Raw genomic sequence first — 27,656 nt, 5'->3', positions numbered from 1 at the left:
TGCCAAGTACCAATTCAGCTCCACAACACCATTCACCTCATCACAGCGAACGCTGGCAAGTTATTCACAGTCTTCCTGTGTCCCCCCCATGCACACATAAGTTTGTACCAATGAATACGCAGCGATCGAGAGTAACACGCACACAGCATCCGGTCATGTCAAACAAAGATGCATTGATCGGCAGTAACCTTACCTTTTGACCATCTGAGGATTGTACAGATAGATCTTCATAAAGTGCTTCTCCTTAGCATGGTAGCCATAGAAAGGCCTGTAAGATAAGGAACATATAACATATAAACATACTGAGGCTTCCCCCCGTTCTTATTTTGTGAACTGCTATTTGGAGCAAAATTTCTCAGCTCAGATCTGTTGGCGAGACCAGAATTCATGAGTCGCTTACATGCCAGAGACCAGCACCACCTTGAAGACATGCTGGACGCTGGAGGCGGGGTTTCCCATGGCAACGTTGAGGGCCCTGTCGATGCTGAAGGCCACCTGGCGCAGGTAGCGCTCCGACTGTTGGCCATAGCCATCGTACGGTATGTAGACGTAGGGGAACACACCATGGAGGTGGAGACACGTTTTCTGGCCTGCAAAACAAAAACAACAAATCTGACAAATTTGACAACACGAGGGCTGCTGCTCTCAAATCCAACCAACACATTTCACGTACATTTTCATAACTTCTTCTACATTTATTTTCAGAGTATAACTTGGCCTATTTATTTACCAAAATGTTTGAAAGTATTGCTATACAACACTCCTCCACTCACATGATGAGTATACCATGAATTAGGAAAAATGTGCTCTAATAGTACCCATATCATTTTAAGGACACTGTTAATAATGTGCTGGTGTGAACCGAGTTAGTTGGTAGTACCAGTGCTACCGGTGGAAATGCCAGTCTGGAGCATACAGCACACATCTGGAGTAGATGATTGGAGTAGTGTTTATAAGACTGGGTTTTTCCAGTCATCGAGTGCCAGTATTGCAGGACAACATAAATCAACCCACTGAACTCTTTTTCCCAGCATGCAGTGACACCGTTTTTGTTGAGCATACAATAAGCCAAGCAGCTGGAGCCTTAGATGTGACTTCTTCTACGGAAACCATTACATCTACTGACAGGGTGCAAAGTGAGATGGATCGAGTGTGATGAGGGTCCAGTAACCCCCCCCCCTACACTTTCCAACCAATAACTGCAAGGCATTGGCAACAAAGACAGATGTGACAACAAGCTTGTATGGAGATCGTGGGTGGAGGAGAGAGGATTGAGGTCTTGCGTGATGTGAAAAAGGGAGATACAGTATTTATAATAGGGCCTGTGTGACATCATCACTCCCACCACACAAACGCTGCCGAGAGTCATCTGAGGTGAGCTGTGCTGCAGACAGCACGCTCCGATTCATTATCAGCCCGGGCCACTGCTTTTATCTGCACACTGCCGGAGGAGTCTGCACCGCGTTCAACTGGGTTACATAAGGGATAACAACAGCAGTGTAGAAATGAGGCTGCCGAGGCTCACGGAAACCTGAGCTTCTCTCCACCAGTGACCGGCTGGCAGTCGGACAGGAGGAGGCGGCATTGAGCAGAAGCTTGACTCTTGTCCAGACGTGTCTGCACATGCCCAGAGACAAGCCTGCCTCCACAACCTTCATCACTTGGTAGCACTGCTACAGGAGGGGAAGAAAAAAGAGGGTTCTGGCACAGTTCCTCCACCACAAACACACTTGCCAATACTTCATCCTCATGCTACGGTGTGACAGACGAATGTGCGAGTTCCCCACGGGCACGCCTGTTGAGATTGCTGGATGTGCAAAGCGGAGCTTTCCGAAAGAGGAAGCCATATTCCCCAGCATAGAGGCGACAACGCGTCCGTCTCCAGACAAGACGGGAGGACGATGTGAGCGGAGACGTGTTGCACCTAAAGACAATGAGCGCCTCAGAGCAGGTCTGGTGTAAAGACGGTGTTAGACATCTGGCGTATATGAGAGCGGCGAGAAGCACTGATGGAGCTGACAGGCAGAGGAAGACAGCGGTGTTGAGACAGGTGTGACACACGCGCACACACACACACACACACACACACACACACGCACACACACACACACACACACACACACACACACACACACACACACGCGCACGCGCACGCGCACACGCACACGCACACACACAGTGATGAACAGGGAACATTTCCATTTATTCTTTCCTTGGAAATGTACTATTATTCATTGTGTAACATTAAACCCATCAAAACTGCAAAGAACACACTGAACAATCTGGCACACAATCTCTGCAGGCCGTAGTTCCATCAAAACTGTCAACATTATCCCCGCCGATATCATCCCAATAATCATCAAATGTCATTTTTTTTTATTGTTTCAAAGATAAGATCTTTTTTGTGATCGTCCTTTTATTATAAAACAATAGTAAAAAAGTAATGCAAATAATAAGATAATCGTAAATCTTAAGGTCTCCCTGCATAAATAAATTATAACATAATCATGAATGATAGAACAAGAAAGAGAATCTATTATGTTTTTCTGCTTTTCCCCCCCATTTACTTTAATGTGTTATATTGTTTTTTGTAAAAGGTCTCCAAAGCTTAAAGTCCATGTCCAAAGGGAGTTACACTCTCCCACACAGTAAAGTGGGTAAGTCACCAAGTAACCATTTGCATTCTGCCCAGTCGCTAGTTTGTCCCGCCCTCAAACAAAAGAGTCGAGCTGAGTAAGGAGTTACTGTGTTGAGAAGACAAACGTCTATAGACTTCTAAAGGGAGCACATAACTCCTGTTTTCTGGTTATGGTAAGGGGTGGTTGACAAATCCCAGCAGAGTTGGTCATCTGACCAATCAGTGCAGACTGGGCTACTTGGGAGGGAGTGGCAGGAGTGTTTTTGAGCATAAAAGCATGTAAACGTGTTCTAGTAGTAACCTGAAATACAAATATGAACCAGAAAGGAGCGTGATAGGTCCTCCATAGAAATGATTATACAAATCAGTGTTTTCACTGGGCATCGACGACACAGGATCGATTGATCCACAGCAACGCAGCATTATTTTGTATTTTGTAACTGGATTTTTCGAGGTGCATCTACATTTTACATATCTGCTAATCCTGAATCTTAAATGCAACGGTTTATATTAAAAAAAACACATTATGTATTTCAGCCAGTGTGTGTGTGTGTGTGTGTGTGTGTGTGTGTGTGTACATTATGTATTTCAGCCAGTGTGTGTGTGTGTGTGTGTGTGTGTGTGTGTGTGTGTGTGTGTGTGTGTGTGTGTGTCAGATGCAGAAGGCCAAGGTGTGTGTTGTGCCGGCAGCGACCGAGCAGCGGCAGGGGATCGGTGAGGACGGCACACGACTGTCTCGGCCTGCCGTGTCGACATGGAGTCTCTCAAACACTCACAGGCAGCCAATGTCGGCTTCTGCTGCAGTTGCTAGGCAACGGCAAAGCAAAAAGCCCCTGACGGACAGCGGGAGAGATAAACAAGTGATTCTTTCCACCCAGCTGGTTAGGAGGGATGCAGGGAGAACGTGCGTTTCTGAGGAAGCAGGAGAGGCAAAGAAAGAGAGGAAGCATTATAATGAGAGAGACACTGTGATTGTGTGTCTGCATGAAGAAAGAAAACATGGATGATGAAAACAGCCTAAATGAAGTAATATTTAAGGAATAAAGTGTGACTTATGTTTGGGGACAGGATGGTAGCGGAAGCCTACTGTCCTACTGCGGGGAGCCCCGGGTGGGGCGACTGACGCAAATACATGAAATTGGCTTTCATTTGCGTAGACACAGGACTACATGAGAATTTAACATCTTGATTATCCTGGCCAAAATAATCTCATGGTAAATATGCTGAAAAGTCTTAAAATGGAAGTAAAACATACTAGAATCCCTTTACTTTATTTTGTTGATGTTGGGGATAATATTGTGAATTGCAATCACTTGGGCAGGGATAATCACGATAGGACATTTTCATATCGTCCAATGCATACTTGACAGATAATCAATAAATAGATTGGTTCTACTGATTAATAGATGAATTAATCTTTTTAGTGCATGCATGAGGTGTATTCCGTGCTCCATCCCACCTTCGATTGTTTTTCTCACTATTCCCCTGCCACATGTTCAGTTTGCCGTCTACGTCCCTACTGGAGGATTTGTGAATGAGGGAGTCTCTTCTCCCCCCAACCCCCCTCCCCCCCATTTCCTCGCGGTTATCTGCAGAGGGCAGCTCCATGACTCAGCAGCAGCCCCGCTACACCACTTAGTCACCAAGCCAGCCGGCGTGCAAGTCCGTCAGACACCAATTCAGCCACCTGGCCAAGCAGACAGCCATTAACCTCTTGTTAGCAATGCCGAACCAAGAAGAGACAGACATACCTTCCTGTACACTTGCAATTAGTCAAATGTTTTTCATTTTCTTAAATGCATTATCAACAGAATGTGAAGAGGACACAGCACTGACGTTAAGTCAAAGACATCTATATATCTATATATCGTGTTGCATGGAGGGATGCAAGACCTCCGCAGCACACACACCTGCAAGTTGTCATTTCTGAGCTGTAACTATGTTTGGAGTGTTCCATAATTATGAAGCTAATTATCCTCATAATCACACTGTATACAGTCTGTACTGAAATGAGCAGAAATACACTCAAAGTTCATTCTTTCATTGGTTTGGGGGAGCAGACAGACAGACGGCTGCCACAGGGAGGCGTGGAGGAAAACGTTAATAAAAAAAAACACTGTTGGAATTAATTAAAAAGGCCCAGAGAGAGCTGTGTGAAATCTAGGTCTGAGCGCTCGGAGCGGTGCTCGTGATGCTGGTGAAAGTGAGAAAAACTTGCAAGAACGTTAATGATGGTGAACTTGATGTTTAAATTTGATTTTGTTTTGTGGCATTTTGCTTTGATCGAACAGATATAGGCAGAAAATATAGGCAGAGAGATAAAAGTCCGCGATTGAGCCACAGGAAGCCCAACAAATCTTTTATTTTACTACAGATTTGTTTTAAGTATTTACAGCCTCTTATTTTCTGACTATAGATGTACCTGAATTCACCACTTGTCTTTGTACTGGTTCTTAGCGCTGCAGTGACGACTGATCTTCCAAACCTACATTCATCATCATTCTCTTCGAGGAACAATGCTTTCTCAGATATTGGCGGCGCTCTAGAAAAACACATGCCTACGCAGAAAAACACAAACGCCTGCCACCAACTCAAAATCCTTAAGCTTCTATGAAATTGGGAGCGCTTGTGCGTCACCCGGCAAATGTATAAATACAGTTCCACATGGAAATAACTGATGTGCATGAGGTGAGCGGCCAATCAACAGCTCCTCTGCCAGGGTAGCAACGCTGGCACCGTCCTTCAGCTTTGCCGCCGCTGGTCTACCGAGTTAATTGCTGGCCGTGTGTGTGTGTTTCTGTCCCTCCGTGATGTCGGGTCATTCCAAATGGACTCCAGTGAATAGTGCTGTGTATTGCTTGCTACCTATTTCAAGCATCAATGCAACGTTGATTCATCTTGAGATATTTCTGTTTTCCAACGCTGCTTGGTAATAAATGAGAATTTAACAGAACTGATGCTGCAAATTGTACAAATATGGAACTGTCTAACCTGGTGCATTATTAAAAACATTCAAGGAGTTACATTAATGTTGATTTAACCTGACTGACACAATAGAGAAGTCAACAGATCAGCTCGACAGTACAGTAGATGATAATTCAACCTTTCAGCAGTGATAGGACCCAACAAAATGTGACGGTTAGTCACCAAATCCTCTATGAAGCAGGTCACATGATGAGAGGTGACAGTCATCTCCCAATCTGTTGCTCTGGAAATTGCAAGTTAAGGCCATTCTCTCTGCAACGGCATGTTTCACCCAGTCATACATGTTTAGGGACCGCCACTTCAGTCATACGTTAGCAACTAGCTAACACGTAGCGTGGTTGCAGTAAATTAACAAGTCACATCGCTGAACGGTATATCCTTCATATGAACTTCGCTACAGCCTCGGTTATTTTCTGGAGAATTTGACGGTAAATTGACCGTTTCACTGCTCGGACGTCTTTGCTGATTTCTGATTCCGGGTTTTTCTCCAGCTCTCCTCTTTCGTCATTCGTTTTAAATCCTGCCTTCGGCCCGGACGCTGCTTTCAGAGGAGCAGCTACTGGCATGTTTTGTTCACCGTCTCTCACGTGGTCAGATCTCACTGTCACAAGACTAACACTGATGATACAGGAAATGTTGTGTAATAAAAAGCACTTTATGAATCGATGAAGTTCAAACCCAGCCCTACCAGTAAATACTAGCAGTGTACTGCTTCTATTACGAGATGCTTCGTAGATGAAGCTTCTACGTGAATTCGCTGAGGAACAGTGTGAATAGTTAGAAGTCAGACATGTAGACATCCATCCAATGAGTTTCAGTGCCCGTGTGTCTGAGGGGGAGAAACGAATGATTTTAATAAGGACGAGGAGTGAACAGAGGAGGGTGACAGGCCTCTAAATCACACCCTTTCTAATGGATTCACTCCTCTTTAAATCAACTGCTGGCGAGGAGAGAGAGGATGGAGTATAGAGATGAGCAGTCAGCGTATGAATGAGAGCCGAGGACGACTTTATGCTCCCTACTTTATAAACTAATCACACAGGCCTGCATTGTGAGCTCCCGTCTTTGTGAGGGAGTCTGGCTGTCGGAGTCTGGCGACGGCCGGAGAACTGAAATGTCACCTAACTCAACTCGTATCGTAAATCCAATAAAAATGTTGCCGCCAATAGCTAATTGCTGATCGCCAATGGCCCATATTGTCTAATACAGATCATACAATACATATTAAGTTGTTGCATTAGTACTTTTAACTATATATTACTATAAGTAACTTAGAGGGAGTTTTAACCAACCTAACTAAATTGGCCACCAATGATAGCAATGGTGCTGTGCCCTAACTCAATGTAAATTAATAAATAGATGATTTATAAAACCATGGAGATAGCGGTCAACAAAAAACCACCACCTCAAGGTCAATTTAGTTTGTTAGGTTAGTCCCTTCTGGAGCTTCCAATCATAACATGATTTTGTGAAGTTGACAATAGGATGCTGTACATATTTCAAAGGGGGGCGAGTTAAACGACGAAGCAGCCACATTGAGCTGAATAGATGTTCCTAAAAGAAAGTTTGGTGCAGCGTGGGCGAACCATATGACTGCTCCTCAATACGGCATGCCAGGTGCAATATTTGGGGAAGCATCCCCAACAATTACCCCGTTTCAATTGGTCAATCGATGAGGCAAAGCAAACAATTTCATGAATCCTACTTACTGTACACTTGGCATCAACAAACACTACTGACCACTGACAATTGAAATAAAACATGAACTCAAACATGACGTGCACCTCATTTCAGTCCAGCATGGATGAAAGGACAATTTTCTCACAAACACACACAAAGCCTTTCTCAAAAAAAGAAGAAGAAAAAAGACAGAAAACTCCACCAAAATTCATGCTGATGTCCAAGCCTGAAAGTGAGTCTCCGTCTGACTGTGTCTGGGCTTTGTTCACTGGACTAATAGGTGGGCTCGCGCCCCTGCCACACAGCCAAGCCTGTCCTGGCTGGTTGCCTGAGCAACAAGCCAAGTGCTGAGGAGACACGACGACCCAGCTTGGTTATTCCTAAACAAGCTGGATGACTTCCTACTTTGCTCCTGCTTTGACAAAATACATTTCCCAGTTTTAAAGTGTCCCTGCGACCTTGTTTATATATCTCTCACTAAATATGTCAACAACGATGAAAAATGTTTGAGTAGTTTTAAACCAAATGTAAAACAGTTTTAAATGGTTGATGAAAACAGCTGATATTATGTTGATAATAATTAAGCAGGGTTTACTTTAGGGCGAGGATACCTTGTGATTAACAATGCAGTTAGCTACTAAGATCAGTTTAACACTTCGACCTTGGCGACCTTGAATTATGAAGCTAACTTGTCATCAGAGCCACCAGTTGCTCCTCCACAGTTCAACTTGGTTGCAAAACTTCCAAGATGATGACGGCCAAAATGCTGCACTCGAAGCTTCAAAACCGTAGCCTATAAACCAAAGGGTGAAGTCACCATGACTACTTCCACTTCTTATATAGTCTATGTTTACAGCAGCACAGAAGCTAAAGACGTGCTTACTTCTGTTTCACTGGGTGTATAAAACCTGCTCAGCCAGGTGAACTTTTGAGGCAGTGCAATAATGTATTTTGTGACCATTTGTTCAACAAGGCAATTCTGCTCACCAGTGGTGATCTAGCCCACTTCTGGCCCAATCCTTAACAAATGCATCACTTTGGTCTGACCTGCGTGTGCTCAACCAGCCTTAGTCAAATCAGCAATGCAAGAACCAAGTGGTGAAGTGCATCATTTCCACCAGTATCATCTAAACTCGCTCACCTGTGGGTAACAGAATGCCAGCAAGCAGGTGACTGGCGACCAATCCATTGTCCCCCTGCCCCAGTTTCAGGACCGTGAACAGAATCAGCTCCCCATTCTTCCATAATGACCACTTTGTAGCCAGCACGCCTCCGTCGCTCAAGCTGAGCCTGGAGGACGGGCACGGAGGCAACTCGATGCCAGCTAATCCCCGACGTCTGCCCGTCTGAGGAGACAGACCCCACAGAGCCAGTCATCTGAGCAGACAGGATGAGGATGACCAGATGGAAGGTGCTTCATGCCAGACAGAGCAAGCAGACAAAGTGACAATACATCAATCTTCACAAATGCGAACGGCGAGATCGAGGTTGGCCGTGGTGTGATGTTAGCCAGCACAATGCCATGCCCGTCTTCCCTGTCGTTCCTGCGTGTAAAGAACCCTGTACGACCGCCCAGCTGGTGAGAACGGAGCTCACATGGAGGTAGCAGACTCAGACGGGCCTGGACTGGGTCAGGGATGAACCAAAATCAAGATGAACACTTTAGCAGAAAAATGTGAGAAAACGAGGACATCTCTACCGACAATGAATCAAAGAGATGCTTGTAATGTAAATGTAATGTATGTTGATATAATCTGTGACTTGCATCCCGGCAAAATAATTTTTATTTACCCCAATAATCAAGAAAGCATGCTCAAAACTCTTAAAATGACTCACTTTACCTTACATATTGTCAAGAAACTAATATTTTTTATGGCCTCACAGACAGGACACACATATTTTTGTTTTTCACTAAATCATGTGCGATTCCAGACAAGTAACCTGTTTGAGTCTGCAGAGAGATGTGAGGCATCGACATCGCCCAAGCTGAGCTGGTCCATCTCAGATCCACGGTTACCAGGGATACCATCCATCCTCTTCAAGTCCAATGTTCTCAAGCTCAGCGAGGTCAGATCAAATATCAATGCACCCTAGAGGGAGGCTCAGGATGACAGACAAATGTAAGTCTGAGGGGCTGTCAACTATCTCCCACAGAGTAAAAACCCAGTGTCCTCCATCTCCATAAGACCCGAAGCCGAAACATCCCTGTTTCGATTCCAACTCGGGATTGACCAATACCGATGCCAGTGTCGATACAACCAATACAATAAGGCAACGTAACGTTAACGTCTCATTGAGCCTAAAAAGCTGCAATAATACCCTGATGCACAAACATGTTAAATCCATCATTTATCAGCAGCTGCAGTTTGAAGCTAAACAGGCAGCCTAGTGAGTCTCCACCACATCAGTTCATTGAAATGGGAAGTTGTCAGCTTCTCAAGACCCATGAGAAGACGCAAGCTTAGTTCCCGTGTCTTGTTGTCAGCCAGCTGATAATTAAAGCGAAGGGGGTCAGCCCCACAGTTACTAGGGATGGGATGATATAGGATTTTGCAGATCACGATTAAAAACACTCACAATAAGTCGATGGTGGTGAATTTTCAAACAGATGACTTAAAAAAATACAGTGTATGAATACAATTTTTTTTTCATTTACAGGGAGATCTTATAATTTTGTATTTGATCATTTTTCACAAAATAGTCTAAACAAGTGATTCTGGTGTTTTAGTGCCAGTTTCAAGAGTTTTAAGCACATCTCCTGTATTTTTATTAACAGTCATGAAGTGAGGATTACCCTATGAAAATAAAGTAATCAAAGTGATAGAACTGTAATGGTATTATTCAGTACTTCTATTAGTGTTCGGTATTGACTTGTATTTGGTCTGAAAAAGGTGAATGGTATCGGTGCATCCCTAATTCCAGCCGTGGGACCTTTGTTGCAAATCATAACGCTCTCTCCCTCCCTCCTCTCCACTCTTCATCCCTCCAATAAAGCCCAAAAAAAAAAGTTTCGTAATAAACTGGAGCTGGCCAGCAGCCAACAGCTTGTGGCTACAACTCTCAGGCTCGAGAGCAAAAAAAATGAAAAAGAAATGAGCAGAGCAGGTCACACATGCTCGGTCAACTTTCCTGGGATAAAAGAAAGGGAGAGTGGAAAAGTCAGATCACGTCAAAGAGATGAAAGCCTCCAGTCACCTGACGGGAGTCAGAGGAAGGGCAGACGAGATACGAATCACTCAGTCAATGCAGGGAAGGTGGGAGAGGGGTGAGCACGGGGGAGGAGAGAAAATACAAACAGTTTCTTGGTGACTCAGGGATTTCTTGTCTTGAGGATCCCATGTGTTTTAACAAACAACTCCTCTGCGGCTCGAGCATCTATTGGTTCTCAGACTTCTGGAAAAGGATGAAGGGAGAAGCCGCCGATCTCTGCTGGAGTGAAACCAGACTCCATTACTAGAAGTTTGCACAGAGAGACCTTGGCGAGAGAGAAAAAAATCCATCAACTGTTTCACGTACATAAAAAGATGCACAATACAAGATTTGGAGCATTTCGACGGCTCTCAGGGGTTTGGCAAACTAAAGAGACGATATCTACGATTGTCATGATAATGGAGCTTCACCACTATCATCTTATCGCGAGTGTGTTTTATCATCCTACATCGTCTTTAATCTGCACTTACAGTTTCACACTGAAGGCCCACCTCTGCCTTCACACTAACTTCACTTCACTCTACTGTGAAGAACATGTGACCAGTGAAAGAAAGCATAGACAGAATCAGCTGAACCCCATCAGTTCACACACAAAAAAGGTAATTCATTCAAAACAAAAAGGTGGGAAGCAGCCGTAGGTTACTGGGAACTATAATCTTGCTTGTCCTGCATTTTATCATGCCAGATATTAGTGAGATGCATTTAAATCTTGAGCAACATTTGGATGGAAACAGCTGGAGAGCAAAGAGAGAGGAAGCAAAAGGTCTGGAGAGAAAGATAATTGGCTTTTACCAGAATGTGTACAGAAACAGACAAAGAGAAACAGACATGCGAGGGAGAGAAAAAGAGGAAAAAACAGAGAGAGGGCAGAGAGACAGAGAGAGAGAGAGAGAGAGAGAGAGAGAGAGAGAGAGAGAGAGAGAGAGAGAGAGAGAGAGAGAGAGAGAAAATAACTGGAGTGAGAGAGAACGACTAGAACGATTAGAAACAGAAAGATGGAGAGAAGGAGAGAAAGAGGGGGGGAGTGAGATGGAGAGAGTACAACTGAAAATAGGGGGGAGAGACAGAGAGAGAGGGAGAGAGAGAGAGACTGAGAGACAGAGAGGGAGACAGAGAGAGAGACAGAGAGAGAGGGAGAGAGAGACTGAGAGACAGAGAGGGAGAGAGAGATGCTGAAATGATCAGCGCATCCAGTTAGAGTGTAATTAGCAGGCTGAGAGTTTAGAGGAAAAACCCTGTGAACTAGGACACTGTATTCCCACATAACCTCAGCTGAACTTCTCCTCAGAGCAGACAGAGGGAAGGAAAGAAGCAGCACTGTGGACCGGAGCATCGTAGCATGCGTAGGCCATGTAGGTCAGGAACAGGCCCGACAGGGAGACAGGAGGAGAGGAAGAACACACATTGGTCCTGCAGCAAGGCACGAGGTGGAGGACGAGGAGGTGGAGGAACGATGGCAGGAGGTGGAGGACGAGGAGGTGGAGGAACGATGGCATGAGGTGGAGGACGAGGAGGTGGAGGAACGATGGCAGGAGGTGGAGGACGAGGAGGTGGAGGAAAGATGGCAGGAGGTGGAGGACGAGGAGGTGGAGGAAAGATGGCATGAGGTGGAGGACGAGGAGGAACAATGGCATGAGGTGGAGGACGAGGAGGTGGAGGAACGATGGCATGAGGTGGAGGACGAGGAGGTGGAGGAACGATGGCACCAAGGGTGAGGAGAAGAGAGTCATGCAGATGCAGTGAGGTATTAGGAGTTAAATTAAGCTCCGACACACAAAAAAGGACATAAAGATGGTAGGTTTGCTGCAGCCGCACACATAAAAACCAACAAACGAGCCCGTTCCCTCTATTCAATACAACACACTGCCAGTCACACCAGCCAATGAAAATACCATGTCCAACAGGATGAGATAATCAGGATCAATATCAGGTGACAAAAGAGAGATGATCCTTGTTCCCAGAGCACTTGTGTTCATTGACCCCTCAGAATGCAGTGTTTCCCTCACGTTCACACAGCAGCGGCGCGCCGCCGCCGCTGAATTTTCTCCGCCGCTGCAAAAAAAATCCTTTAAAAAAAAAAAAAATTTTTTTTTTTTTTTTTTTTAAGGATTTTTTTTAAAGGATTTTTTACGTAGCTCCTTTTAGAAAATGTACAGCGCGTAACGTCAATTGCGCAGCACGCGGCACATCGTCACGTAACCAACATCAAAGAAGAAAAATACACAGCGAGTGTGGCAGTTGTTGGCAGTAGGCTACCCTACACGGTTGCAAAGTTACATTGATTCTAGCAGTAGCGAGTGAAGCGGAAGATCGAAGAAAGAAGGAAAGAGTGAGACAGACAGAGAGAGAGAGAGACAGACAGAGAGAGAGAGAGATAAAGTAAGTTGCTAAAATGTGTCGCTACATGACCACCAGTGTCGCTCTCTTGTCCTCTTCCCCTGACTCTCACTGTCTCACAAAGGAGCTGAGCTCACCTGAGGTCTATTTGTAGTGCTAAGGCTCACACTGATTGGTATTCAATTAGCTTTATTTTTTATTTTTCATATGTGTGAGTCTGTGTTCTTTTCAAATTTTAGTTAGGTTTATAATTTAAAAAGATGTGTTTTGCCCATTGTTGCAGGAGATTTCATTTTTGAACAAAGTGTCTTATGTAAAAAACAGTTATGCTTTGGGCATAGCAACCATGTTTAGTGTTTAAGCATTAGGCAAAAATCTGTAAATAAATTGTGCAAATTATATTTGCGTTGTGGCATTTTTTGTTAAATATTACTATACAAAAATATAAAAATCTGTAAATGAAGACACAAAAGGCAAAGTTACAACACCAATAATCCCATCTACAGTAATACACAGGACTGTTTGAATAGGATTTAAGTGCATATTCTCCTCTCAAAGTGCACCAGATTCATGCATTCCAATGTAAAGGGTACAAAAAAATTTCGGACGGGGGGGCATGCCCCCGGACCCCCCTAGAGGGTTCGGGGACCACCGCTGCTGAAAGAAATCCTGCGGGAAACACTGGAATGCTTTCTTCACTGATGAGAATCACAAAACAAAATACATGTGATTTGTTGTTTGTTCACAAAGAAGTGCATTATGGTCTTGGCGTAAGGTACCAGTATACTCAAGCGGTTCTGAAAAGTGAAGCCAACACAAGCCAACATAAAGCAGGGTACGCTTTAGGGCGTTACTACCTTGCAATTGACAGGTCGCTACCACTGCGTCACTTTTATTTTCTGCTGGCTTTATTGTTTATTGCCGCATTTTGATCGAGTTGCAGGTGCAGCCACCAATCAGCTGCTAATCATTCCCAATCAGCTGATGTTAGTTCTAAATATTTTGATCGGTGGTCTCTCTGAAGTCTGATCAGAAGAGCCGAACAGATGACTCATCGTTACTGAAGCACATTGCAACGTTCAAGCCTGCTCTTTAATTCGCTGTGAGAGCGACGCTGCGGAGCATTTGTGTATGCGAGTCCAGCTGTTGTAGCAGGGAGCCGTCCGGCCCGGCGCCACAGACACCAATTCTGTGTGTCCTGTCCGAACAGCACAGTATACAGACACATTGGTTAATATACAGACATAAAATAACCTATAGACTGTTGGTAGTCACATGACTTATTCAACTGCCAGTCACCATCTGCTCCGTTCAGCTGTGTGCGAGACCTATATACCGCCATGTACCCTAGTGAAATGTCAGGAAGGTACATTATGAAAACAACAGTAACCACCCAAACCTAGTTTAGGCGCATAATATATTATCAAATTGCAACTTTGACCATTGTTGCATGTCACAACTCTTTGAAATGAACCCTCTCGCCTTTCCCCTCGTTTCTTGTATCGATCTCCATTGGAGGATCTAATTAAAAAGCACACAACAAAGAAATACATGCAGGAAAAAGGTGCAAGTGGAGTTCAAACAGCCCACACATACGATTCTGTATAAAAAGGGGGTTTGTTATCACAGCACTCGGCAGGAAGGCTGACAAAAGACAAACCCTGGACTGCACAAGCCCAACAAAAAGGACCTGTACATTTTACTTGCATGCCCTCACTAATGACCGCCACAGTGTTAATGTTTAGTGTGGGTCTACAACATGAGGAGAAGAGGTGGGCGTGGAGGACAGAGAGGGATTTAAAGGGCGTCTGAGGCTTAGTGAAGTGGGGACAGCGAGGAGGTGAAGGGGGGGGATGACAGGGTGAGGGCAAAGAGCAAACTAGCTCTAGTTGTAAACACTCCCTCTGTGTGCGCTATGCGGCAGCTCTCCATGGAGGCAGTCCAGGAGGAGGAGGAGGAGGAGGAGGACGGATGGCGGAGAAAGATGAAAGAAAATGCTGATGTGATTGAGTAGAGAGAAAGTGAAAACCCTCGAAACTGGAACGGCATGTCGAGGAAAACAAAGGAATGTGGAGGGGAGGAGGAGAGGGGAGGAGGGAGAAAGAGGCCTCGAGGAGGCGTAGACTGTGACCAGCAGAGGGGAAAACCTCAGAGTGCCTGCAGCACCTCGCACATATGCAGAGATATTCACTCTCACACAGAGCGGTACGCTCAAAACAAAATATCCACCACAACATTTTCTGTCGTGATGCTGATCATGAAGACAGGCAGCGAGTGTCTGTTGCTATCCAATACAACCTTCAGCAAAAATGTTCAAATATGCCTTCCTTTACTTTGGAGCCATTTCTTGACAAATAACAGTTCATCCACGTCTTTGCAATGTCTCCAACTACAGACCAAGTTGTGTCAGTTATGGTCATTGAGTAAGAGTATTGGTCTTTGGTTTTGGTACGGCCTGGATGGTAGTAGAGGTGTGCATGTTCACCAGCCAGTTTGATCATAGTCTGTACACAAGAAGTGGACGTAGGCATCATGATGTGACCCATTGGTTTGTAGATTCCTGTTTGGAAGCCGGCTGTTTTTTTGTTTTTTTTAAACCAGTGAACGGAAGTTATCATATTTGGACTGCAGAGGTGCTACAAGTGGATTCAACGAGCACAAGCAGCAGAGCGGCACCCGGAGCAGCACTGGTATCGTGGTAGTGACGCAGCGGTATCCACGCCCTAGTCGCGACTTATCAATCACAATGTCGTCCCGCCCTAAAGCATCTCCTGCTTTATGGTCTGTTTGACTCTAAATGGACCATAATTTGAATATTGATTGAAGAAGACTTGGAAATAGAGATGAGACCATAAACTCATGTTTACTGAGGTATTAATCAAGTGATAAGTAGGGTAATTTTCTCAGACTTCCATGCAATCTGATTTTTTGAAACCAGGAGTACATTTTTCCTAAAAGAGGTTCAATGACGTCGACATAGGATAGATATAGGATTTTAGAGATAACGAACATAATAAACCTGCTAAAGCTGTAATAAAAAAGCTGTCTAGCCTGCTGTCATGGTAACCAAACAACAAACAGGCTAACAAATACAGGATACAAGAGTACATTTTTATCTATTTTATCTTTTATTTATGCACAGAGGCTTTCTGATTTATGATCATCTTATTTAAGGTTATTTGGTTGATTTTTACTTTAAAAGAAGATGTGCATCTTGCCATTGACACAATAAAAGCAGTTTAGTTTCCCAGCTAAATGTAAAATGATACCAGTATAATTAAATACAATTTTGAGAGTTTTAAGCACATTTTGGCAATTAGCGGATTGATACTGTGTGTCTTGTGGCCCGGATAATCGTGACAGGACATTTTCAAATCATCCCATACCTAGTCTAGCCAGAGTCTAAATAAATACATTGTGAAAGCAGAAGGTTTCATCACAGTGCTGAAGATGCTGCGCTCCCTTATGTAACGCATTATGTAAATCTCCTCTCCTCTCATTAAGGGAGAAATTAGTGTAATATGTGAGCCCTCATTTTAAGCAGCCTCTATGAATGCAGATCTTCAGTTGTTGTAGATTCATATCAGTGGGACTGGGAGGAGGGGGAGGAGGAGGAGGAGAAAGAAGAAGCATGGATGTTGGGAAAAAGGAGTCAATAAGAAACGAGGAATCTCAGAAGATAATGGCACAACGACAGATGTTCATTTAAGAGAAATGGAAACGAATGGAGCGTAAAAGGAAATCTGATGCCATGACAGATTTCATAAGTGTGAGGCGCACCAATCAGGTGTGTGGATGTCTCGACAGACATCGGGGAGAGATTTCAGCGCTCTGCCTGCTCTCCGTCTTTCAACTCGCACTGAATTTGATATTCACGGCGCGTCTCTCTCTCCCCGCCACACATCACAAGACGTAGGGACGGCGGTTCGGCTGGCGCATTAGGGCGAGCGAGGCTCACGCACACGCTCGCTCTTCTTTCTCCCACCCCCCCTCCCCTTTTCCCCACCCTCTCAATCCAACACATGGACAGCCATAAACACACAAAGAAACACACAGTAGATGCAGTGGAGATGTTGCTGTGACTAGAGCAGATCTACACGGAATACAAAAGGGTTTTGCTTCTGACGTCAGAGGAGGTAAATGCTTTTTCACAGAAGACGACTGGAGACGCACAGACAATTTTAAAGAGTCGGCAGTCTGTTAAGTAGCAGCAGCAACAACGTGCCAGCTATAACCAGAAACACACACAGCTATTTTTAGAGCTGGGCTTCCAGAATATCCCTCCCCTCCTCCCCTTTTTTAATAAGCCTGCCCTCAAACCGACTGTATGCTGTTACGGAATTAAACATTTATAAATAATAAAAAACAGAAAGACCCTTTGGTTCCCACTGCAGTCTCAGATTAAAAAGAGCAGCGTCAGAAAGGCTGAAGGGTGTTGGTCTGCAGCTTTTAAAAAGGACTTTGCACAGGTAAAGGAATGTACTGGCTTTAAGCAAACACCCTCTCTGGGGATAAAAAGCATGCAGAAAGATTGAGTATAATCTACAGATTATAAGAGAACAAAGCATGTTTGTTGTATTGCATTGCATTGCATTGCGATTGAGATGTGATTTACATCCCCAGAACAACCGATAACTAGGTCCTGGACCAAAACACTAATCACAGAACAAAAACCAAACAACTAACGGGCTAAAATGAGGAGTCACAGACACTTAAAATAGTCTTCAATAGAGTCACTTAATGCAACAATAGTGACACAAATACCACAATTACGTCCAAGTAAAAGAATGTATATCAGAAATAGACGTGGTCGTTGTGACGTCACCCATTGGTTTGTCGACTACGGTTTTGAAGCCTCTCGCCATCTTGGAGTTCGTGCAGCCTGTGGAAGGAAGTGACCATATTTGGTCTGAGGAGGAGCGACGGGTGGATCTGATGAACACAAGCAGCAGAGCGGCACCCAGAGCAGCAAACTTACTGGATCTGTATTCATCTGGATTCTGGTGTGAAGCTGCTAACAAAGTTAGCTTCTATAATTTACAATAGCTTAACTTTACAGCCAAGTGTCTGTGGTTTAAAGTCCTCCATAACATTTGATCAGGTCTGATCTCAGGCTTTAAAATGATCAAGCAAAGACTAAGAAGTTTGCTTTCATGTCAAAAGCCAAATAGCAAGACTTTAGTCACTTTAGGCAAAAATACTTTGAATCCTCCACAACAATACATTAAACAGAAAGCTTGCGTGCTGAAGCATTGGTGCATTCCTACATAATAACAGACGGCAGTGCTACTTCACTAATTTGCAGATATATCCAAGGCCACAGATGAAAACTTAATCGCATTGTTTGTCTTTGTGTGCATGCAAGCACGCGTGTACACCCATCACACACTCAGGCCTCATTAACATCCATGCTGAATGGCACAGCATGGCAGGTTCAAAGCGCTCTGCCCCCTCCAACAGCGATTCAAGCTTTCCTCTGCCTGCCAAATCCTTTCATTCTCTTCTAAACAAGGTCTTAATCTGCTGTGAAACACTGCAGAGTTCTCCTGCAGCACTGCCAGTGGCCCTGGGGGGGGGGGGGGGTACCTCACCAGCTCGGTGGACAAAGTGGGGCCCCTCCTCTCTCTCTCTGTGGAGACAATGGTGCAGGAGGAGAGAGGAAGAGCCCGACACTGAGTGGAGGACCTGAAATGACCCAACACCACATGCCAACATGGGCCTCTCTCCCCCTCTCTCCCCCTCTCTCTCTCCAGACCACACAAAACCACATTACAGGAAAAGAACAGAGGCCTCACAAATCTGCAGGCATTAGCAGGCACTTCACGTGACTTTGTCATACAGCTACATCTAAACAACAAAATACTTCCCAATCCCCACCCCACCCGCACTTGACCATGGAGATTAACTAATTCAATGACTTGGCAAGAGAGAAACAGCAACTCCAAGTCTCCAGGTCCTTGAGGGCCTTGCTCTGTTGCGACCTAAACGCCCTTGTGGATTATAATAATACGCACAGGGCAGGCACTGCATTTTAGATGAGATTTAAAGACAAGCCTGTTACTACATGCAGAAGTCAATCCGCAGACTTTGCATGTCCCGTGGCTCACCTGTACCGTCAGGAAACACAAAGCACAGACAGGCACTGCCGTTCTGATATCACCGATAGTATTTGTGCTTCACAAAACAAAACCTCAAAGAATGTGTTTGACAGGGTTGTTGTGCTTGATACTCTGCGATTGTTTGTTGGCGGGGATTCCGGTTAATTGAGAGAATGAGAGGGCCCGACTCCCCTTACTCCCATCAAACTGATGTAATCAGAGGAGGGCTCAGTCTGGGCTGAAAAATATGTCAGCTGGAAGACAGATCTACAGTTCTACTTAAACTCTGGTAACAATGCCACAGTCCGGTGAGGGTGATGAATCTGACATCCAATAGACATTTCCCACATAAAGGCTCTCTTTTTGCAGAGCCAAGTAGGTTACGTTTCTTAAACAACAGCGGGCAGGGTGGTGCATGAGTATTTGGCACGAGGGCCTGAAAGCTGAAAGCTTAAGATGTTCCTGGGTTCAAAGTGAATGAGGTTGTCTGATTTGATTAATCGCGGTAAGACTGGCAATGTGTCAGTGTTTGAGTGCCTTAACTATTCAAGTAAGAATTATGGCCAATGAGCACCGTTAAAAGTTATGAATTTTCAAAACAAATTAAGAAAAAAAGGTTATACTTATATTTTCTTTGTTTTCCCTGTTGTACCACAAACACACTGAACCATGAATGTTGCACGCCCCGACTGTCCGGTGCTATTTGTAATTTAAGTGGTGGATGCAGTCGCCTCAGGAGCCGGGGCTGCTGACAGGATGGCTGGTTCAGAGGACAGCAGCGGTCATGCTTTGAACTCCCACTCCTCGTGGAGGTGAGGAGAAACTCTCCTTTGGGTCAAGCCTGCACAGTAATAAACAGGCTTCCAATAAAAAGTTGAAAAAGACGAGCTACAGACGTCAACGTCCAGTCGCCCTCCAAACCGGAATCGGAGTGAATGATGGTGACAGGAAATGCATTGGGGGATGAGGATGCATTAAGGTGTGTTCACACCAAACACAGAGCGAATTTCTCACGTGGCACCATCGCATACATAGTCAATCCAATGACGTGAATAACTTTAGCGAGAAATTCATCTGACACTGTGACGTGAAAGCCAATCAGCATTGAGATTCTCCTCCTCTCTTCACTGAATCAAAAATGGAGACCAAACATATTGTAGTCTGTGTCGGTCTGTGGACTCACAGAGCTCTATAGAACCTCACATTAGTACAGAGACACAAACAACAAGGTCACTGCTGTATTTATGTCTAGATGACCTTATTTGGAGTGTTGATGGAGCAGCTACAGTGTTAGCATAACTTAGCACCCATCAATCCAGACTCCATTCATAATTCATAATTATAGTTATTTCAGCATCCTTTTATCTGTGAATACAGCTCAATAAAAATTCTCAGAGCACCTCTGGATCATGTTACGAACTCAGACAGGATGCGTTTAGTTTCCCGGTGAATCTGGGACTTTTACAATGCAGTAACAATGGTTATTTCAGCCATGATGGATGAAAACTTGCCCTTCCCTCTCAGGCACGTCTAGCGTGAGTGACGTGAATAAACACAAATGATCCTGCTGTCAAACAAAAGGTCAACGCCTCGCTGACCAAAAAGCACATTTTGAGATTAGCTGAGCTAGAAAGTAAGCAAACTGCAGAGGTGAGACGTCGAGTGTAATTACCTACAGTGGCTCCCATCACACAGCTGCCGATGTGACAGTGACTTGAGGGAGTCTCTCACCTAGCGCCTGAATGAAGGGTTTTCCTTTGACAAAACATTTACATCATAAACTGGAGAAATGGCAGATTTCCTGAGGTATCAAGGTATTCAGAGAGACAAAACCACATCCCACATTTAAACTGTTCACACGGGCCTGTGTGAAAGGGACAGGAGGCCTGTTTATTTATTTAAAAGGTCTTCACTGTGGCTGCTCAGTCTGTGTCTGGACAAGCCTCTCTGAAACCAGATAGCACACGGGCTGTTGGAATGCCCCTGTAACAGAGACATGATGGAGATGGCAGCGTCACCAGAGAGGTGCGAGGACCTGCTGCCCAGCACTGACTGGAGTCGACTCACTGGGCTTTTATTTTGGGATTTTCATACTTTGGGTACTGATCTGAAACCTGTGCTCCTTGTTCCCCCAAATGCAAATAAAACAATCAAATAACCTTAAATTAAGATTATCATAAAATCATTTTTAATGAATGGGTGTATCTTGCGATTCGTGATAAAATCCTTAAATTAATTTCAGTCTAAATAATTTGCCCTTACAAATGCTGGTGCGGTCGGATTCTGACCCTGTACCCAGTTCAAAACCTCCTGGTGGATCTGAGCCACCTCCTCCTCTGTCCTCCCTGCCTTTATCCCACTGACTAACTTTAGTGAAAAAAATTAGCAAAAATTCAAATGTAAAACATGGAATTTGGGAAAAAATAAAATTAAAACGGATTTGCAGGGCCCTAATGAGGATTAGTGTGGAGCAGCGTCCGGTCTCTCTTCGTGGCACTTCTCTATCACCAACACGGCTCTACTTCCGTCTGGTTTAGTCCAGATGACATGTGGCACATGTGGGTTTACAAAACACTTCATGAAAGTAAATCTAAAATAATACAATCAAAGAGGCGGCATATCAACAAATTGGCATTTCACTCGATCATAAGAGTGATCAGGAACAACTGGGGCAAACAGCAAAGGGGATTATAATATAAATTATAATAATTATATTTATAATAAATAGAACCTGAGCAACTAACGAGGAAAGTAAACAGTTAAGGGGACAACGACCTTCTGTCTAATGAGCCACAGAGTCCTTTTGAATCCGCCTATTATCCTATTAATGGATCCAGGAGGAATTCCTTCAGATGGCATTAAGGGTTCCCCCGGAGAGAACTAAACCTTTGGCAGGGGGAGAGGGGGAGGAAGAGGCCCTCAGCTTTACTCCCCCTTGCGGTTCATGCTTGGCCCCCGTCATTCAGGTCAATTGGTCACACACTTCCTCCCTCTCTGCCACACACACACACACAGAACCAAAACAGCGCGACTCCTAACGTCACGGGGGTTCCTGTCAGAGCACCTGGGCCGAGCTCGGCGGCGTCGAGGCGCTGGAGATCAATGCTGTCAAACATCAACAAAAGGTTGAAGCCGCCTCAACAGAAATGCGGTGTGGGAAGAGGCTCGCAGTTAAAACCTCCATGGGAGACTTTCAACCACATGAACGCAAATAACGTCTGTTATTAATAAGCATGCGTGCACGTACAGTATATGTGCACCACAGACAAGCCAGCCACCGAATGGTAACAAAGAGAGGGGAGGGGAAAGAAAAGAAAAGGCAGGAAGCGAGGCATTGAATTACACAGGGCTGATTGGTTGGAGCGTGCATGGCTTAGGTCAGGGAAGGACAGGGAATAAGGGGCCTGGGGTTGTAGCCAGAGCCACATGGTGCACTGCTGACCGCTTACACCAGGGTAAACACAGTGATGAGATAAAAGCTGACACACATTAAGCAAAACTGCTCATGAATTCTTTCCCTTTGGGCCAGGCAATAGAAATCCCCACGGAAGCCAATAGGAAATATTGCAAAATAGCTCCTTCTGGGGGGCGTGGCCTGTTTCTTAGCTCCGGAGGAAAGGGAAAAATGCTTAAATGTGTTCCAGATGGTGATGTAATTTTATTTCTGGAAATGCAGAGCTAACTCGGACTCCAGGCTCGCCAGAAGTTATACGTGAAGTGAGCAAGAGTAGAGTCAACGGCGTGAATCCGTGGCGTACACACTGCTTTGTCATTACAGCAACTCGAGACAACACAAAGTCTGATTCAAACCAGGTTTCTAACAGCGAAAAACAAAACCCACTACAGCATTTCTGTGCAGTTAAAGCTGCAACGGGACACTGCCATCCTTTTTAAATGCCACATACTCAGAAATGTCCACCAATCACACAGGACCAGAGGGTTCAAACTGCCAGCACACTCAAACATTACCACAAAATGGAGGGAAAGCAATTGTTAGGACACCAGTGTTCTCCGTCGTCTTCTTGTTCAACCGTTTTCCAATGCTAGCACAAGTGGAACCGAGTCATCATAAAAAAAAAGTATTCTTTGCAGGATTTTACGAAAAGAAAAAAGAAAAGAAAACAAAAACAAAGAAGACTCATACATAAGTAATCTCACTCAAATGTGTGGTGGTGTCTGTACCTGCAGAGACCCTGATTCTGGGCACCAACTTTTGGGCAGGAAGATAAGAAAACGGTGGAAATTATGCCTAAAAAACACAAATATAGCGAGGCAAACGGCAGAGTACTCAAAGCTTGTGTGGCATGTGATGGTTCAGGTAATTTCTCTGTTGCTTCCTAATGCTAGTCATGCTACCTTTTACGTCGGGAGACGTAACTGCCCCTAACAAAGCGTATCAGGGCAAACAGCTGGATTGCTCCTCTCAGAGCCAACATTAAACACAGAACGGAGCTCCCCGGATTAACTACTGTTACTAACCGCGTAGGGATCTACTTACAGGGCAACCAGCCAGCCGAGTGCAGAGTGACCATGACCGACTACAATTACACAAGATCTTAATGTAAAGACCTTTCATGTGGACGAGGACTGGTGTGATTGGTTGCACGTTAATGCATTATTTGATGGGCAGATATTTAATCTGCCAGTAGTTTCTATTATTCATTAAACATGTTAGTCACGTATCGCCTTTTAAAATCATTATTATGCCATATCTTGGGGGTTTCATTTTCAAATTGTTTCCATCGTCCAACGGTCATTTGATTCATTGTCATATGAAGAAAGACATCAAATGCTCACATTTCAGAAATGATGGCACTCGACAATAATACAGCCGTGCAGACCATACCAGAAAAAGAAAATGATATGACGTATATGAGTATGATCTAAATCCATGACAGTATCATGAAATGGATCTCATATCAGAACAGTGTCTCTAGAGCCTTAAAAAAATGCAACGCCGTGTTCGTTTTGCTGGAATCAGTGTTGATGAATTGCTCTTCATTGATTCGAGGACAAGACACCGTGGTTGCCTCTGCTGCATGCGAACGTGCAGGTTCCTGACAGAACCAAATTAGACCTGACACCCTATACCCCTGACCCACAGTCCTTTCGTTTCTCTGCTCTAAATACTTTAATCCTCACTGGGCTACGTCCTGTTGGATGCTGCCCCGGGTCGTCCTGCGGAGGAGGACCGCCACAGCCTGGGGGACAAGTTTTCACACACACACACACACACACCTAAAAATATACACAATCACCGTCACTGTACTGCAGTGGTGTTTTCACCCGGCAAATGGGGTTGAAGAGAGGGCACAGCATTCGCGGGAGGATTTGGATAGATTTTAATGTCGAGCCATTGTGCAGGAAATTATTCTATTGTTTTGCACCGCAGGGATTAAAGTACCCAGAGTGCTCGGCTGTGATGGGTTTATTAGAGAGATCAGGGCATGTGCCAGATCTCAAAGAAAACACAAATAGTCCACATATGGATCGTATTTTCTTTACACCAGGAGGGGATCTGCATCGTCTGCCATGATGTCAAAATGCACTGCACATTTATTTTCACACAATGCAGATTTATTCCTACTTCATTGCCATATCGTGCACATTAATGTACTGTCATGACTGCCCCTGTCTGCCTCTTGACACTGCACACGATTGACACCCAGATTGCTTTTGCAGAACCCAAAAATGCACCTGAACCTCTCCCAGTGGACACATCAAACCATTTCAGTCACTCAATTTCACTGTGAACAAAGTTTCGCCTCCTTTGTCCTGCCACTGTTGTTACTTGTATATTACCCTGAGAAAAAAAAACATGAAATAAAGGAGGTGTGTTGTCGTTTCGCCCCTCCACGTTCCACAGGTTGCCATTAAACACAATAGAACCAGCATGTAAGCTGTCCCTGAACGCCACATGTGGGCAGGTAGAGTCGAGCCCTGAGACCAGGAGCCGCCACGGTGGAGCAGGGGGAGAAAACAAAGCAGAGCCCTGTGAGGAAGAGGAGGAGGACGAAGAGGGGAGCAGAGGAGGACTCCCACCGCTACAGGCAGCCCGTAATGCAAAAGCGGCAGCGGTGCAAACCGCGTAGGTACAATGTGTGACAACATCCTACACAATCCTCCCGCTGACATTTTTGCATAATCCCGTTACCCGTTAGATTTCCTCTAACAGTGCGGACGCGTTTGTGTGCGCGCGCCTGTGTGTCCACACAGCAACCGCGTCAACATGCCGCGTGCTGCGCTGCCGGAGAGAAGCACAGCCACCATTCGGTTTAACGATAAAGAAAAACAACACACACACACACACAGAGTAAGAGTTGGCTAACCTGTAGGCGTCGCTCCAAATATCCGCACCACCGGCACTTTCTTCACGTCGCTCTGCCTGAAGTCAGAATAGCAGACGTCCAGGTCTTTAATGGGACTTGCCAAATAGAAGTCTGCGGTGACGATCCGCACGGCAAACATGACCGCCAGAGAGGCACGGAGCGCCTGCACAGCCCCCCCGAAAGAAAACTACTGTTAGGAGTCCATGAGACGTGGGCACCTCTGTGGCCAGCAGACACCAGCCGAGGGGGATGCTGTCACGGCGGTAACACGACGACAAAGCACGGGGGACGCCCGGTTGTGTCCCATGAAGAAGGGGTAAAAACGTGAACAAAGATTCCCCGTTGCTCGAGGTGCCGCCTTTCTGACGTTCAGCTGCGGCCAGGGAGAGCTAAACTCGACGGCTGCGAGCAATCAGCGGACGCTCCGCAGCTGTCAGGTCCATGTTGTACGAGTAACAGTGGCTGCCCCGTGATTTCAGCTCGCGTTCTCTCTCTCACTCTCTTCCTCTGTGGTGTTTTTGTTTTCAGCCAGGAAGACGTTCCCCGGGGCTTCCGGTATGTAGCGTTATCTTTCCAAATCACGCCTCGGAACTAGTCCCAGCCAGTCCCGTTTTATCAGACAGCCCCTCGGTTGTGCTCCTTCTTCTGCCATAACAGGCTAGCACACGTTAGCTAACCTCGCGAGTTAAGCTAGCTAGAAGGCACCGCACTGCTGCTTCCGTCTACGTTTTTTCAGAATAAAAGCGAGGCTTGAAGGGCAGTTACACAAAGCGACATCGGCGAAACGGCCGATTTATTTTGGAAGACTCGTTCACGTCTAGCACATTTGTTTGTGGCCAGCATTTCTAGTTTTTGGAGTCATGTTGTTTTAATCGACCGCTTAGCCGTCAAACGCCGTAACGTTAGTGCGCGAACATTTATTTCCCACGCAGTTCATGTTTGTCTCGGACGTCTTCCTTCGACATCTACTTAAAGGGTTGGGTTAAGCAAACAGACGTTTTTTATTAACATGTTTTGCTGCCGCTTGCTACAAACCCTGCGAGTCAAAAACACACGAATTCACCAGTCACATCCTGTTTGGTATTTCAACGTAATAGCTCACAAGTAAAGAGTAAACAGTAAAACTGAAATCCTAATCACGAAACAGATTGTGGGTTTTTACAATTCACATACAATTATTTTGCATTGGATTTTTCTATCACAATGAGAGAAGAAAAAAAGTATTGCAAGCCAAGAATCCAAATTATATGAAACATAAATTCACACAAATGTGTTTTTTTTAGAGCTGTACTGAAGCCTCAACATATTTTAGTTATTCGGATATTGTGTTTTTCAGTATAACAAATTACGGATCATAATTACGGGGGGGGGGGGGGGGGTGCTAATGTATGAAAAACAAACACCACACTAGGGATGGGATGATTTAATTGGAGATCGCAATATAAAAAAACATCCTGGTGAATCCATTATCTGGATAAGCTGTTTTACTCATTATCGTGAGAAGTGAAAAACAGCCTGAATTAAAACATACAGGAAACAAAGTAGGTTGTTCTTTATGTATGCAGGGATAATTTATGGTTAAAGATAATCTTATTTAAGATTGTTTGATTGTTTCAAATCAAATGTCGTCTCATGACACAATGCATATATTTGTTACTTAACTAAATGTAATTTGATTCCAATATCGTCCCATAACTACAACGCGCCACTCATATGTAGACGTGCAGATAATCTAGACAAATGCCATAATCAAACATCTTGTTTGTCATAGAAAATGAGAGTCAGCGGAGGTCAGACCCTCCTCTCAGTGTCCATTAAACCACACTGAAAGCTACATTATTGATCAGTTCATTATGCTATATATCTAACCTGCACAGGAAGCTTATGCTCATACCCAGCCCACTATTAGTGTAATGTGATACGAAGCCTGGCCCGTTAGTTTGCACTAGAAGCTTATATGAAAAGTACTATTTAGGTCACGTAAAATAAAAGAGAAAAAACATGGTGTATCCTCATCCCTTTGCATATTTTCAACAATTAAAGTGCCAATGACAAAGCGAACATCAAGCAATGCTGCAGCAAATACCTTGGTCAAGTACCTTGGCGGACTTTTATTTTGTAACTTACATACACTCCAGCATGCAAACAGGAAACAGAATCGAGGTATTCAGGGTGAAGTTTGTCTGCATCTCACCTCATTTGCCACTGCAGCAGCAAAGCAGGGATGAGATCAAAGAGCTGGAAAGCATCACTTTCCCCATCGCTAAGGAAGCCGCTTCTTATCGTCAGGTGAGTTATCTGTGATTGGGGAAAGAAAATCCATCATATCACACATCTAAGGAAAAGGAAATCACACAAGGAAACATCAAATAGATAAAG

The 27,656-nt window shown here is 44.7% G+C and overlaps 1 protein-coding gene across 1 annotated transcript in view; it reads right to left on the bottom strand.

The window, feature by feature from the left end:
- Positions 1–25,918, bottom strand: part of rev3l (REV3 like, DNA directed polymerase zeta catalytic subunit) — a 56,170-nt gene extending 30,252 nt beyond the window's left edge. The window contains exons 1-3 of the mRNA XM_084030648.1: positions 25,278–25,918; positions 401–590; positions 194–268 (exon numbers count right to left, since the gene is read on the bottom strand). Coding sequence (XP_083886774.1) covers positions 194–268; positions 401–590; positions 25,278–25,416 — 404 coding nt within the window. The 5' untranslated portion in view covers positions 25,417–25,918. The remainder of the gene's footprint in view (positions 1–193; positions 269–400; positions 591–25,277) is intronic.
- Positions 25,919–27,656: the final 1,738 nt, after the last annotated feature.

Source organism: Eutrigla gurnardus, assembly GCF_963514095.1.
Source record: "Eutrigla gurnardus genome assembly, chromosome: 16".
Classification (NCBI taxonomy): Eukaryota; Metazoa; Chordata; class Actinopteri; order Perciformes; family Triglidae; genus Eutrigla; species Eutrigla gurnardus.
Note: the sequence above shows the minus strand (reverse complement) of the source record. Positions and strands in the feature narration are given on the sequence as shown.